The sequence below is a fragment of the Dermochelys coriacea genome, chromosome 1 (assembly GCF_009764565.3).
Source record: "Dermochelys coriacea isolate rDerCor1 chromosome 1, rDerCor1.pri.v4, whole genome shotgun sequence".
In the NCBI taxonomy this organism is placed as follows: domain Eukaryota; kingdom Metazoa; phylum Chordata; order Testudines; family Dermochelyidae; genus Dermochelys; species Dermochelys coriacea.
The window spans coordinates 255575735-255592196 of NC_050068.2; the positions used below are offsets into that span (position 1 = coordinate 255575735).

The 16462-nt window shown below is 46.7% G+C and overlaps 1 protein-coding gene across 1 annotated transcript in view; it reads right to left on the bottom strand.

The window, feature by feature from the left end:
* The window catches only part of SYN3 (synapsin III), a 274735-nt gene that overhangs the window by 170176 nt on the left and 88097 nt on the right, over window positions 1-16462 (bottom strand). Inside the window, exon 5 of the mRNA XM_038386748.2 lies at window positions 15927-16083. Coding sequence (XP_038242676.1) covers window positions 15927-16083 — 157 coding nt within the window. The remainder of the gene's footprint in view (window positions 1-15926; window positions 16084-16462) is intronic.

Sequence of the window (16462 nt, forward strand, 5' to 3'; positions counted from 1 at the left end):
GACTTACAAGGAACAGACTGTGAACTGCCCGGACATTCCAGAGACACTGTTTGTGATGTTCCCTGCCACAGAGCGGGGTGATGTGTTTCCTTTAACCTTTCCCATTTTCCCTTATTCTTTTTAAAATTAATTGTTGATTAAATAACTTGCATTTGCTTCAAATTGTATGTAATGGTCAGTGGGTCAGAGAAGTGCCCAGTGCAGAGAGAGAACCCCGGAGTGGGGACACTCTAGCCCCTGTCCTAGGTGACCACAGCAGGGTTGGGGGTTGAGCCCCCCAGGAATCCTGGGCCCAGCCTTGTTGGGGTTACGAGGACTCTGCCAGACAGGAGAGTGGAAGGGGAGCCCTCAAGGGCAGGGAGGCCACTGGGTAAAGGAAATGGGAGCGAGGACTCAGATCCTTTCGCTAGCCCACTTCATCGGGGTAGTGCAGAAGCCAGGAAAGTTCCCCACAATAGCAGGACTATTTCCCTGCTTACACATGGTTACATCCATTTGAGATGGAGATATGGATGCTGCAGTAGCTGCCAGGACACCTGCACTCTGACTAACTGGAAGATCAGGCATCTCCTCACCACTCACATCCTCACTGGGGCCCGAAGGCTCACCATGAACATTTGTGTCTATGTATCTCAGGAGAGCTCCTTTCTGCTTAGATAGAAAAGCTTCCTTTGTTTTCTTTCTTTTTCTGAATGCTGCCCCAGAGGGGTGTTTTCTTCTTTCACTCATGACTGCTGTTCTGTGCCAGCTAGTGTGGCTCTCAACACTCAGTTGAAGGGGACAAATAAGCAGGCTGGTAGCAGGGCCTGGGCGGGGGGGGGGGGGGAGGTTGATATCAGCGTCTTAAGGGCCTAACTGGCTCCTACTACTTCAGTTGACTGCCTCTTCTCCTCAAGTGGGTTCAGGGAAGCAGCAGGAAACAGGAAGCTCCCTGAGAAGCTGGTGTTAATCAGTCCAGGCTCCTGGAGGTGCTAGAGAGGTAACATAAGAGCTCCTCCTCCTCTCTGTCCCTGCAGCTCCTGCTGCTTTCTGTTATTCCCTCTCACCTTTTCTCCTGCCTGCCTGTTATGTCTCTTGTGCCCTCCTTCCTCCAACACAGCACTCCACCGTCTGTGCATCTAGGGCGGACAGAATACATATGCACCAGCAGCAGACACAATTTTCTACACTCTGGGTCCTAGTGGTGCCCCTCCCCCCCCAATCTGGCACCTGAAGTGGCTGCCTCAGTTCGCCTCATGGTAAGGCCAGCCCTGTACATGTACAGTCTACTGCCTGCTGTAAGTTGCATATACGGCACACTCCCTTATCTTTTACTGGTAAAACAAAAAGTCTAATATTTGAAAGGTGGGTATGCAAGGCTGTGGCACTCAAAGAGTTAAGACATGCAAGTTCCTTGAGGCAAAAGAGACAGATTTTATGGGAGACAATATGCAGATATGACTAGGAGATGAAAGGAGACAGTAACAGAAGAAACATCATTGAAATTGCTTATGGAAGGATCTTCTGGATGATCTATGTTCCTTGTGACTGAGATTCATGTATGTAGCCACCTTGCAATGTGCCTAAAGCACCTCACTAGGTGGTATAAGCACCATTCTAATAGGCAAGCTCCTTTTCAGCTAGGTAGCAGTGCTGTTATTGCCAGTCAGGACTGGTGATGTTGCAGAAAGAGGACTGCTTACTTCTCTTAATTCAGTGACTTCTAAATTGAGATGAATCTCTCAGATATCAATTTTCATGGGTATTTAGAGAATTTACTTGTTGAGGCCTGCTGCAGCTGGGAGCAAACATCTCAATAATTCTAGCTACTGCTGCCACACGTAACGTGGGCTTGGCAGAATTTAATTTTTTTTAATAATGCTGATGGAGAATATTGGTGTTTGTTTTTAAGCACCTTTTAAAATTTGCATCTATTTAAATGTTCAGTTCCAGGAAATTATGGGGGAAGGCAATTGGGAGGTCAGACAATAATTTTTTAATGACAGGACACACTGGGATTCTAAAAGTTAAAGTTTATAACTATTAAACACAAAACTGTCAACATCACCTGTCAAAATATACAAAGTAAATACCCTTAAATCAAACTTTAATAAGTTCTCAAGCAGAATTTTTCTTACTTTGCCTACCTATACATTAACAACCATGAAAATATTTTTTTTATTTGATTTGCATGTATGGTGAAATCGACGTCATCAACATTTACCAGTAAAAATCTAATCCTTCAAAGCAGAGTAATATGTAATCAAACCCAGAACTAAGGCTATGAGAATTTGCAAATAGAACTCTGCACAGAGATTCACAAACTGAACCCCGAGGTTCAGTTCACAGGGCTTGAAAGTAAGTCAACTCCCATAGGTTCTTTTAGAGAAAGTTCAGTTAACTTAACCGTCTATTATGGGGAAAGTTCAGTTGTGGAAGGTTCTCATTGCAACCACACAACAACAATTTCCCAGCAAATCTTGGGATCTCCTCATCCTGAAGGAGACATTTTCAAGTTCCAGGACTGGTTGGGGGCAGAGGATAGCTGTTCAAGGAATAACGGACCCAGAGCATGGGGAAAGGAAAGTCATTTAGCTTCCCAGCAGTGTGTTTGCTGAACTTTCATGAGCATAGGCTGAGGTTCATAAATGCCTCAAGTTGCAATTCCAAGGCTCTGTTCAAGACAATGTGAGGTCTGATGAAAGTATGTTGTGCAAGTCTACTAAGTACCTTCATTTGGGTTCCCTTCACAGCATTGCAATCACTGGACCACCTTAGCAAACATTTCTGTTTACTAAATTTAATCTTGCACATCCTGGTGAAGAGAGCATTTTGGAAATTAAAGGATTATTGCTGTATGAAAAATACTGCCAGTTTGTAAAAAAACAGTCTGAAGGCCATGTGCCAGACACAGGACACATATCTAAGGGCAGCTGCCCTTAGATTTTTAGGCACACAAAGATTTCCTTTTCTAAATTGTGTGGGATGAAATTCAGTGTTTGAGAAAATCCAGAAATCTTCCATTGATGGCATAATCACATCACTAGTACCACCACCCCCTCGGGCACATCAGCAGATAAGAGGAAAAATTCCATGCCTAGAATAATTTTTGTTGGCAACGGGGGTGTTGATCTAGAGGAAAGAGGACAGACTGCATCTCTTAACTACTTGAACTACCCCTGCACATCCCAGAGAAACAAAACAAAACACTGTTTTGACTAGCAAAGTGAGAAAACAGAACTTAAAAGTTACACAGAGTGAGATGGAGACAGAGAGAAAGATCAACACACCAGTGAGAGAGATACATGCACTACAGTGGGTGCACACACAGATCTACAAACACAGACAAAGAGATGCTGTATACATGTTACCCTAGGAAAATAACTAAAGCTATTGAATAATTGCCTGGCTGACATATGGTGTATTTGTTTGTTAGTTTGCCTTCTTTTTGAAGCATTAGGTATCTGCTGTATTAATGGGTGTGATACGCACATGCTGGTAAAAGACTGAACTTTTTTTTGCCCACCCTCGCCATTATAAGATGGGTCAGAATTGCAAAAAATTTACATCTTTCATATTGATCTCAGTAGCAAATGTTACATGTGTGATAGGCACAATACTGTACAAGAGACACCAATGGATTAACTCAGTACAGCAACTCTTATCTTCTTGTTTAGATAAGAACATAAGAATGGCCACACTGGATCAGACCAATGGTGCATCTAGCCCAGAATCCGGTCTTCCAACAGTGGCCAATGTCAGGCGCTTCACAGGGAATGAACCGAACACGTAATCATCAAGTGATCTATCCCCTGTTGCCCATTCCCAGCTTCTGGCAAACAGAGGCTAGGGACACCATTCCTGCCCATCCTGGCTAATAGCCACTGATGGACTTATCCTCCATTAATTTATCTAGTTTTTTTGAACCCTGTTATGGTCTTAGCCTTCACAACATCCTCTGGCAAGGAGTTCCACAGGTTGACTGTGTGCTGTGTGAAGGAATACCCCCTTTTCTTTTAAACCTGCTGCCTATTCATTTCGTTTGGTGACTCCTAGTTCTTTTGTTATGAGAAGGAGTAAACAACACTTTCGTATTTACTTTCTCCACACCAGATCCTTGACACTGATGAGAATAGGTCAAGTATCCTCCCTGTATGTGTGTCCTAAATTAAGAGGAATGTTATTGTCAGCCGTTCAGCTAGCTTATTCCTTGCACTAAGGGCCCATACTTACTCATGGTCAGTAGTACCTCAGTGCATAAGTAACTCCATGGATTTCAATGAGACCACATACAGAGCATAGGACTACTCGGTGTAAGCATGGGTGGCACAATCTGGGCCCTTACTATCCCTACACAATCATGCATGTACAGTAATGTGGCATGCCTAAGTTAGCGGGGCTTGTCTATGTTGAAAGTTACTGCAGTAGGAAGAGTTTAAAAAGGAAAGGACAGGTTATAGAGTAAAATTTTCTAACATGGCTAAGAGTACGCCTACACAGCAACTAGACACCTGCAGCTGGCTCATACTAGCCGATCTGAGCTTGGGCTGCAGGGCCGTTTTACTGCTGTGTAGACTTCCAGGCTCAGGCTGGAGATCGGGCTTTAGGAGTCTGCAAGGTGGGAGCGGGTTCCAGAGATCGGGCTCCAACCCAATCCCAGAAGCCTACACAGCAGTCAAACAGCCCCACAGCCTTAGCTCCGCAAGCCCGAGTCAGCTGGCATGGGCCAGCCGTGGATTTTTCTTTGCTGTGTAGACATACCCTGAGTCACCTAGGAGCCTAAATCCCATTGAAAGTCAATGGCACTTAAGCTGCTAAAAGAAAAGGAGTACTTGTGGCACTTAGAGACTAACAAATTTATTAGAGCATAAGCTTTCGTGAGCTACAGCTCACTTAGAATCATAGAATATCAGGGTTGGAAGGGACCCCAGAAGGTTGCATCCGATGAAGTGAGCTGTAGCTCACGAAAGCTTATGCTCTAATAAATTTGTTAGTCTCTAAGGTGCCACAAGTACTCCTTTTCTTTTTGCGAATACAGACTAACATGGCTGCTACTCTGAAACCTGTCATTAAGCTGCTAAGTGATTCAGAAATCTTTACTCTGAATCTTCAAATCTCCCCCACCTTCTGAAGAGGTATAAGCAGTCTTACAAAATTGTGGATATTACTGCACATCATTACCCTGCAATGTTTTGTACTGTAGCTTTTATAACACAGTGATTGTTGCAATTGGCTAATGCATCCTGACTGGTATGTTTACATCAAAACTTTTACATAATTCTGAGATCCTGAACATTCATTTTTTTGTTTAGCCTCTGTGAAATAGCCATTTTCACTTAAAAAAAACAGTTCAAATTGTGCATGTTGTCAATGCAAATTAATTTTCCATCCCTCAAAAAATTGTTTTGAAATACTGAAAAATTCACAATTATCATTCAAAAATATGAACGTATTTTTGAGCCTCAATTCACTCAACAGTTGTGGAGAAATCATTACAGACTGTTGAGGGAAAACCCCCACAAAATTGTGAAAATTTCTCATGAAATTGGATCATGTTTGAAAATACAAACAAAATGTGAAAAACCTCATTTCCTAACATTAGGTAATTTCATTTTTCACCCCCCTCCCTCCAGCCCCGCCTATAGTTATGTCTGTCCAGTAAGTTTCAAAAAATCTTTGCCAAACAGATTCCTCCTTTCAGGATGCCTATTTTGCAATCAAATTGCAACAAGGGAAAAATATCTATCCCTAAAAAAAGCTGTTGGTGTCTCTGTCTCTTGTTTTCTAGCTATCATAAAATCTTTTGTTTTCACTGCCAGAGAAGCTCTCAGTAATCAAAGGCAAGACAGAAATGCATACCTGAGCCAGCTCCAACCAGATAAAGTCACTAACAGTGCCAAATGCCAGTTTGAGATCTTAGATTAAGTAAATTGCTTTGTGGATTTAGGTTTCTTTGTTTTGTTTGTGTAACAGGGTGCACTCACCTCTCACGAACAGAGCTGGATTAAGGCAGGGACTTCAGGGGCTGCAGCCCAGGGATATGGCCTGCTACTTCTTTTCATCTGGCCGGCTGGCATGCCCCTGCCGCCCCTAGGCGAGGGCGTTCAGGGAATCTCTGTGTGCAGCCCCTAGCACCAGCTCCGCAGCTCCCATTGGCCGGGAACTGCCTGGCCCCTCCGCCTAGGGGCTGGCCATGCTGGCCACCTCTGGAAGCAGAGAAGCATGGAGCCAGGGATCCTGCCTTAGCCCCACAGCACCACTGACCAGGAGCTGCCTGCCTCCTAGCCAGAGCCTGCACCCCAACCCCCTACCCCAGCCCAGAGCCCCAAACTCCCCCCCAAGACCCCACATCCCAAACCAGCTGCCACACCACAATCCCTGGTCCCATCTCTGGCCACAACCCCCACAGCTGGAGCTGCACCCCCTCCCACACCCCTATCCCCTGCCCCAGCCCTGAGCCTATTTCCACACTCCAAACCCCCAGGGGCCCCACAAAATCTAATAGCCCAGCCCACAGGAGAGTTAATCTGCCCCTACTCGCAAGTGCCCCCTGGTGGAGTGAATGTGCCTGCACACTCTCTCTGTGTTTGTGGTGGGTCTTCACTGACTCAGCCCTCCAGCCGACTCACACACAGTCTGTGTGCTAAAAGCAAAGCAAACACCTTCTGGGGTACAAATCCAAAGGGGGCCTCCCTCAGTGCCCTCTGTAACATCTCTCTCAAGTTGTCTGGAATAGAGCAGTGCCCCAGGGCTCCTTCCCTGGAGGCAACATCTTCACCCTCTCAGGGCCTCTCTTCAGCTGGGCCACTACAGTTCAGTTCCCCTTCTGAGGTGCCTCAAAGTCCATGCTACTTTCCCAGTGGCTGGTGGGGGAACCCGGGCCCACCCTCTACTCTGGGTCCTAGCCCAGGGACCCTATAAATAGCAACCATCTGCCACATCCCTTTAACTCAGGGATGGCCAACCTGAGCCTGTGAAAGAGCCAGAATTTACCAATGTACATTGCCAAAGAGCCACAGTAATACATCAGCAGCGCCCCCCCCCATAAGCTCCCCCGCCACCAGCATCTCCTGCCTACCAGCAGCCCTGCCGATCAGCAATCAGCTGTTTCATGGCATGCAGGAGGATCTAGTGGGGAGGAGTGAGAGCATGACAGGCTCAGGGGAGGAGGAGGGGGAAGGAAGGGGTGTGTGGGAGCAGGTCCTGTGGCAGAGCCAGGGGTTGAGTAATGAGCACCCCCTGGCACATTGGAAAGTTGGCGCCGGTAGCTCTAGCCCCAGAGTCAGTGTCTATATGAGGAGCCGCATATGGCTCCAGAGCCACAGGTTGGCCACCCCTGCTTTAAATAAATGACATTGCTGCTACAATTCCCTGGGCCACTTCTCCGTGTCTCCAGCACATTCTTCACCCTTACATCAAGACCGTGCCCTGGTGGAGTCCCAATAGCCAACCCAGAGCTAATTCATGTTCCCCTTGGCCTCTGCCAGCACTGCTATGTCCAAGGTCCTGTAGCTTCCTCAGTCAACCAGGTGCATCCTCCACTCTCCTCCAGGTCCAGCAAGGAACTGAACTCACTCTGGCCCTGCAGCTCTTCTTATACTAGCCTGCTGGGCCCCAGTTGGCTGCTTCCCACACAGCCACGCTAGGCAGCTTGGAGGACCTCTCTACTGTCCTTTTCTGGGGTGGGATGTGGCAGGGCCACAAGGCCTCCAATAGGGGGCCTCAGGGGCCTAATCCACCCCGTCATAGTTTGTTTGTATTTTGGGGGTAGGTGGTGGGGAAAGAGGGGTATTTCAAAAAAGAGTTTAAGTGGTTTCCTTGACTTTCCTGGGACTGCTGGGATAGTAGGAGACAGTATTCACCTGGGGTAAAGCAAGGCAGAATCAGGCCCAGAATAGCTACAGCAGAGGCAATGGCAGAGCCAATTTCTCCCACACAGTTCTGGCAGCCAGCTTCATTTTGTAAGGCACTGACTTGTTTCTTTTCTTTTAGACTTCTAAAAATATGCCCGTGACTTACATCTCTAGGCTCTTGCATACTAGCACACACAGAATCACGAAAATGAGTTGACACATGCCAACTAAACTTACCCAGTCTCAACCCCCGACTCAAACTGAAGGCACAAATATGTCACACAATCACCTTCCCCAGCAAAAGCCAATGTCAACAAATGGGCTTTTCACCAGGCCCCAAAGGTCAACAATCTCAGGCTCTGTCAGACCAACAGTGGAAGCCAGCTTCAAAGTCAAGGGCCTTGTATTGAAAATGCCTTCTCAGAACCCCTAAGTATTCAAAACTAGGGAGGTGATTTCTCTGGGAGGGAGGACCAGACTATATAGAGCTTTATAGATCAGTATCAGCCCCTTGAATTGCAGCTTGAAGAGAACAGGAAGCTAATGTTATTTATTGATCATTTGTATCAATTTACTGCTGTTGATGGTGCTAAGCAAGAAGGTCATTACACCCTGCACCAGGCGTGTCTAAGGCGTGTCTATACTACAAAATTTGGTCAACTTAAGTTATGCTGGCTTTCAGCTGATGACATTTGTAAGTCACTTGGGTGGTGCACGCGCACTTGGCTGTTTGCATCGGTGCTGCACATCCTCACCGCATGCAGTTGTGTCAATTAAAAATGCAGTGCACCACAGTAAGTATCCCAGTGTGCCTTGCACCGCTGTCCTGTGTAATGCCTTGTGGGACATTTTCGCAGTGCTTTGTGGGATACCAGCAATTCACCCAGGGATTTGTGGGAACTAGGAATTAAGTTCCCACAATTTCACTTTCTCCAACCCATACTGCTTATTCCATCCCATAATTTTCACATCCGCACATCCATTTTCAGTCTCCACCATCTCTGTGACTGAAACATGTACTCTGCACATCTCAGCACAATTCTCATGACCACTGCTAATACAGGATGCACAATTGTCCTGTATTTGCCAAACTTCAGGAACTACAACAACAACCAGCATTGTGGTGATGAAGATGAGCTGCTCAAGAACGATGAATGGATGATGGACACAGCAAATAAAAACATCAGGGTGTTGCTGGGATTCACGAAGCAGCTCCACATGGTGGGTAGGTGCTTCTGGACCTGAGAAATGAGCACTGATTGCATTGTAAAGCAGATATGGGATGACAATCAGAGGCTGCCGAACTTTCCGATGTGAAAAACCACATTGCTGGATCTGTGTGCCGAGCTCTCCCAGTCTTCCAGCGCAGGGACACTAGAATAATAGCAGCGCTGACAGTGCAAAAGTGAGTGGCAATGGTGCTCTGGAAGCCTGAAACACCAAATTGCTATTGGCCAGTGAGGAATCAGCTCAGAGTTGAAAAACCCACAGCAGGGGCTGTTGTCATCCAAGTATGCAAGGCCATTAAGCATCTCATGCCACACTGAACTGTGACTCTTAATAATGTGTAGGGAATAGTAGATGGATTTGAAGCAATGGTGCTCCCAAACTGTGATGGGACAATAGACCGGATGCATATGCCTGTTCTGCATCACCCCATTGTGCCAATGAGTACATAAACCAAAAGAGGTACTCTTCCATAGTTATGCAAGCACCAATGGATCACCGGGGGCACTTCACTGATATCAGTGTTGGCTGGTCAGGGAAGGTGCAGCAGGACTTTTCCAAAAGCTGCAAGCAGGGACATTCTTCCCTGACTGATGCATTCACATTAGTAAGGTTGAAATGCCAATGGTGATGCTGGGGGACCTAGCCTACCCCATGCTCACCTGGTTCATGAAGCTGTACATCGGCCACCTCGATAGCACTGAGAAAAGATTCAGCTGCCAGCTAAGTAGGTGCAGGATGAGTCTTGAATGAGCATTTGGTCAACTCAAAGCTTACTGGTGATGTTTAATGGCTAGATTGCCCCTTAGCAAGGCAAACATTCCAAATGTTATTGCTGCATGTTGTGTATTACACAATATGTTGCGAAATGAAGGGGGAGAGGCTACTGGCAAGGTGGAGGGGTGAGGTGGACCAGCTATCTGCTGAATTTGAACAGCCAGGTACAATTAGAATTGCCAATCATGGAGCTATGCAGTACAGAGAGGCCTTAAAAGGTTATTTTAACAATCAGCCACAGTGTCGTTGTGTCATGCCTTTCGGAACTTGTGTTCCTTCACGTGTACAGACCTGGAGTGTGGGTGGTTTAGTGATTGCTGTTATTAATTTTGTAAGGTGGCATGTCTGCTTGATGCAAACTAATAAATATACTCTGAATTTCAAAAACTAAAACTTTATTGTGCACATATACACAGGAAACAAAGTGTAAATAAACAAGTTAAAAACATTTTAGCATCACTGTGAGGTGAGTCATATTTATAACAAACAAGTAAAACAATAAACATACATGTTTACATATTAAAAACATACTATAATGTTTCATTCATAGTAAAAATAAGTAGTGCACTGTGCTTGCTTGCTGATCCTGTAGTTATCACTGGTCAATGTAAGTATATGATTCTCCTCATTCTCCCCTGGCATGGAGGAGTAGAGTAAGGGTTCATACCATGCTGCCACCTGTTTTGCTGGGGGGTACAAAGAGCAGCCACCAGGGTTTTTCCATGGAATGGAAAGGCTGATATGTGCAGGGTCTTTGGGCATTTACCTCAATAATGTTCTGCAACATCAGTGTGCGTTGCCTGAGCACTTTCCAATTCCTGTCTCTATCCCTTTGCCTCTCCTTCAGCATCCAATCTCTCTCTGCCTGGCCCTTCACCCGGCTCTTGGCCGTTCAGCCCCTCCAATCCGTGTTCAAAGTCTGCAATCGTAGAGGACTTGAGGATCTCACTAAACATAAAACATCTGGGTCCGAGGTTCAGCAGGCAGGGAAGGTTCACCTCTCAAGGCCACCATAGCAGAGGCTGCTGTTAAAAACAGAAAGAGACATTGTTAGATTTACACTTGCAAGAGAAAGGGAAACTTCCTTACTTTATTCCCATAAAGACCTCTCATAAATAACTTGCACTATCTCTTTAGCTTCAAAGTGCCTTGTTCTGGCACCACTCTGCAGCTCAAGACATGGTGAGTTTGGACTAGCAGGTGAGAGAGGGGAAACAGTGGCATCAAAGGTTTAGATGGTGGGTGCCCCAGGGTACAAATATAGGGAAAATGCAGTGAACGTTGCCAATATTTTCACAAGCAGCGGTGATTTTGGCTGATATTTCACTTCTGAGGGTGACAGAGACACAGAGAATACAGCTGCGACTGGCGTCCCAAAGCCACCCTGGCCTGTAGCTGACAGGGTTGCAGAGGATCTCCATGAAAGTTAATTTGAATCTGTTACAGAGGAAAAAAGGGACATCCCTGTTCAGATTAACAGAGTATTCTGCACGGAAAAGCAAATGCTGCCTCTACCTCTATCTGAGCACAAGAGAGTCGTTTATTGTGGACTGTGTAATTCGGACTGCTATGCTCATTTGTTGGAAATGATTTCCTAATGTAGTAGTTGATTGAAGTGGCAACTATGTATGCATTCCAAAGCATGAACTTTAATTGGCTACCCATGCAAGTAAAGTGAGGAATCAAAAGTTAATGCCTTTGTTCTCTAAATGTGCAGGTAGGATGAATGCCATTTGTAAGCAAGGCAGAAGGGAAGAGGTAGGGGAGGATTTGGTCACTGAAAAGAGAAACAAACATGATTATATGGAATAATGCATCTATACACTAACCTGAGCTCCTTTCCCCTTCATCCCTGGGCTCATCGGTGCTCGCCTGGCAGGACTGGCTTGATTCCACTAGAGTTTTGAAGAGCTCCTGGCTCACCACCAGTGTGTCCCCCACTTCCTCTTCTTCAGGGGTTTCCACTCACAGCTCTCATGAAGTGTCCACAGCCTCATTCAGGGTGCCGGTGGGGTTCTCACCAAGTTTGTCAAGCACTTTGTTGTAAAAATGGCAGGTTTGCAGGATGGCTCCAGTGCTGTCGCTCTCTCTCACTTTCTGATATGCCTGCTGAAGTTCCTTGGCTTTCACCCAACATTGATGCTCAACCCTGTCATGCCTCAGGTTTCTGATGCTCTGTGTGATCAGCACGTAGACGTCTACATTGCTTTGGTTGGTCCTTAACTGGACTTGCACAGCCTCTTCTCCCCATAGTGTGGGGAAACCCAGGACGTCTGCTCTGATCCAGGCAGGAGCACATCTAAGTATAGCTCTCTCTGTCTGTGCTGAGCCAGTATGGCTAGACACTCGCAATGGCCGGCTAGTAGGTGTGAGGCCAAGGTGGGCAACCAGGAAAAGGCATTTCAAAGACACACAAAGGTTTTTAAAGAAGGAGTAGACTTCCAGTCTCTGTGATCCCTGCCAGTGGAGTTCAAAGTTCTGATCAGAGTGGTCACTATTGCAGGGGAAAGGGATGGGACAGAAAGGGATGAGACATGATGGGACAGCTGCTGGAGGACTATTAGGATTGAGCAAGTAATTCAGTGTCTACACTAGCACTACGTTGATGGAAGTAGGAGTTGATTTTGGCTCTGCATCATTGAGGGGCGGGGTTATTGTGTTGATGTAATGGGGTGCCTGCATTGATAGCAGACAAGCTTAGGTGTAGATGCATGCAAAAAAAAGTTGAAACAAGTCGACTCAGGTTGGCCTAATTTTGCAGTGTAGACCTGGCCTAAGCTGGCTTTAAGAGTCCCCTCATTTACAGCGCACTATAATCATCAAGACAGGAAGTCACACAGGCAGAGATAACAGTGAGTAATACGTGCAAGCAGTGCACCAAATGCAGATGAAAGACGCACATGGTCTCTGATACCATCTGGAATAGCCTAGGATCCAGAGATACCTCTAAATCAGGGGTGGGCAAACTTTTTGGACTGAGAGCCACATTGGGGTTTCGAAACTGTATGGAGGGCTGTGCCTCCCCAAACAGACTGGCCTCCACCCCTTATCCGCCCCCTCCCACTTCCTGCCCCCTGACTGCCCCCCCTCAGAACTCCTGACCCATCCAACCCCCCCTGCTCCTTTTCCCCAGACCGCCCCCTCCCAGACCCCCCATCCCTAACCACCCCCCTGAAACCGTACTCCTTATCCACCCCCCCACTCCCTGTCCCCTGACTGCCCGACCCTATCCACACCCCTGCCCCATGACAGACCCCCCGGACTCCCACGCCTATCCATCCCCACCCTTCCCCATCCCCTGATCGCCCCCCCTTGAGAACCTCTGCCCTATCCAACTGCCCCCTGCTCCCTGTCACCTGACTGCCCCTGGGACCCCTGCCCCTTATCCAACCCCCCCCCCCCGCTCCCCTCCCCACCCCGTTACCATGCTGCTCAGGGCAGCAGGACTGGCAGCCATGCTGCCTGGCCAGAGCCAGCCACACCGCCGCACTGCCCAGCAGGAGCTCACAGCCCTGTCGCCCGGAGCGCTGGCAGCATGACGAGCTGAGGCTGCAGGGAAGGGAGGACAGCAGGGGATGGGCCAGGGGCTAGCCTCCCCCAGCCGGGACTCAAGGGCCGGGCAGGACGGTCCCGCAGGCCAGATGTGGCCCACAGATTGTAGTTTGCCCACCTCTGCTCTAAACTGAAAACCTTATTGACAATCCCCTCAAGCCCTAGATGCAGACATCCTTAACAGAGGCTCAAGATTTTTCCACAAACTAACCAGCACTAGAGTCACTGGGTATTGCTGCATGATCAGACTTTGGAAAATCTGGCCACTTACTTACGTGCCTAAATATGGATTTAGGAGCCTAAGTTTAGGCTCCTATTTTTGTAAACCTTTGGCCTTCATGCATTATTTTATCCTTGGTCTTAGTGATGAGACTGTCAGGAAACAGGGCCTGCAGCAGAGCCAGGTCTCCGTGCAACCTCATGAGTGCAGTGGGCCTGTAATAGGCTGCCTCCTTAGCTACACCATCTGATTGGGTGGAAGAGTCAGCAGACTGGCTCTTAAGCCCAGCAGCAATTCAGTGGCTGCTCAGAGCATTCAGCTATAGCTCCCTCTTATTGCCAGCCTTGCTCCCTCATAGTTCCAGTCCGATTTCTGCCTCGTCTCATTCTCAGGAACGTGGTTCTGACCCTTGGCTCCAATTCCTGACTTCTGACTCCAGTTCTGACCCTTGGCTCTGGCTGCTGATGCCTGCTCCAACCACTAGGCCTGATGCCTGCTCCACTCCCAGGCCTGACCGTCCATGTCCTGGCCACTGACGCTGACGGTCACAAAAAGAGTGCAAATTGTGAAGATTGTTTTTGTAACCCAGGCACCTTTTTAACAGGAAATGGACTGAAAGCACCAATGCCAAACAGAGTAGTCACAGGATAACACTTTCCAATCATTACTTACCTCAGCTGAATTTGCAAAATCTATGGTTAAATAATGAGGATGGTTAGTTCCTTGTTACTGTCTTCTCTGTCCAATATTTTGTGATACCTGTGCAACTATATAGGAGGTTTCCTAGAGTTGCATCAGCAGGGATCCTCTAGAAGAGTGGTTCTCAACCAGGGGTACACATACCCCCGGGGGTACACAGAGGTCTTCCATGGGGTACATCTACTCATCTAGCTATTTGCCTAGTTTTACAACAGGCAACATAAAAATCACTAGCAAAGTCAGTACAAACTAAAATTTCATACTGACAATGACTTGTTTAGACTGCTCTGTGTACTATACACTGAAATGGAAGTACAATATTTATATTCCAATTGATTTATTTTATAATTATATGGAAAAATGAGAAAGTGAGCCATTTTTCAATACTAGCGTGCTGTGACACTTTTGTATTTTTAGGTCTGATTTTGTAAACAAGCAGTTTTTAAATGAGGTGAAACTTGGGGGTACACAAGACAAATCAGCCTCCTGAAAGGGGTACACTCGTCTGAAAAGTTTGAGAGCCACTGCTCTAGAGTGGACATTGGGAAGTCCCTCTCCCCACAACCCCATACACAAACAGTGGAAATTGAAGTCCATAGTCTCAATGCCCCTCAGATCCAGAACTGAGCAGGGGAGAATCCCATCCATGAGGCCCGACCTCTTCCCCCCAGCTATATAACCTTGGGGAAGAGAAGCCAACATAAAGGAGCAGAGACAAGCAGCTGCAGCAGGAACCTACGGACTCAGAGAGGCCATCATCTGACTTTTTACAGCTTTTACTCAGGATAGTCTTTCCCCTCTGCTGATTGGCTGTTCGTTATCTCACCTATTTACCTCAGCCTCACTCCACCTGTCTTCCATACTCCCCTTCTTCCCATTACTCTAACCTCCCTTTCATGGGCCCTCTACCTTTCCTCTCTCTTTTCTCAATTAATCCCCTTCCAACAAACCCCCCCCCCCAATTAGAAACAAGAACAACAACAAAAATAACATCCCCGGCACCAGCATGACGTTTGCAAATCACTGCGTTGTTCATGCTGCTCATATGTAATGTCCCTTCCCCACAATACTTTGTCTTGTCTATTTAGATTGCAGGCTTTTTGGTGCCTTGTTCTGTGTTTGTACAGGGCCTGGCACAATGGGGCATTGATTTTAACTGGGGTCTCTAGGCGTTACCATACTACAAATAATAGTCATAAAATCATGTAATCCCTTTTATGAATCACTGTCTACATATCCGCTAGAACAGGATATGCTGATGGTTCGTATAAGTTAAGATCATGCCTGGGCCAGCCCAGTGACCTAGCAGTATTGGTCTGTACTGCTACAAAAGAGATCTAGATTTAACTGCTGCTCTTGTCTCCCATGCAGAATTTGGGACTGCTGAAGATGCCTTGTAGTTAGGGCAAGGTTGTTACTCAGAAGTAAGTTGGACAGGTTGATAAAGGAGCAATGTTGGCAGGCTCCCAGAGGAGTCCCAAAACAACTCTCTCAGGCTAGCCGAGTGGTGGCTGCAATGGGAAGGGAAGGGCTCCCATTAGAAAAACTGGAGTCTGACTTTGGAGCGCCATCATTTTTCTGACCCAGTGCTAAAGTAATAAACCTGGGTTATAACCTACCACCCAGGGCTTGCTGCAAAAGTTGTAGATGGAGTAAAGGGAGTTGACACTATGGACTCCACCATACTGCAGGCCGATGATGAGGCTGCGGAAGTCCTCTCCTAGTGCCATGCTGTATGCATGTTGTCGAATCAGAACAAAGTCAGGCTTAAAGGACCTAGAAGACACAATTAGAGTGATTTTTTTAAAAAAATAATCAGCATGGCTCCTTTCCTTTCCCTCTTTTGCCTCCATCCTCCCCCATTTTTGCTCTCCTTCAAATAGGTGGAATCTTCTCACTCCACAGTATTGTATCAATTACACTACAAAGAAAAACCTAGTGATAAAAAAAAAATTAAAATCCTACATAACCATGAGCACAAGGGCTTAGAAACCCTTCAGACAGATTTGCCAGTTTCCATTTCAGACAGGCTCACATAGGAACAATCTATAACAGAAGCCAAAGATCATAAATTCTCTGGTGGGGTGGGGAAATTCTCCCCAGTAATTCCAATAATTCTCTTTTGAAAATCTTGGCCATATTTGGTGACCCTTGT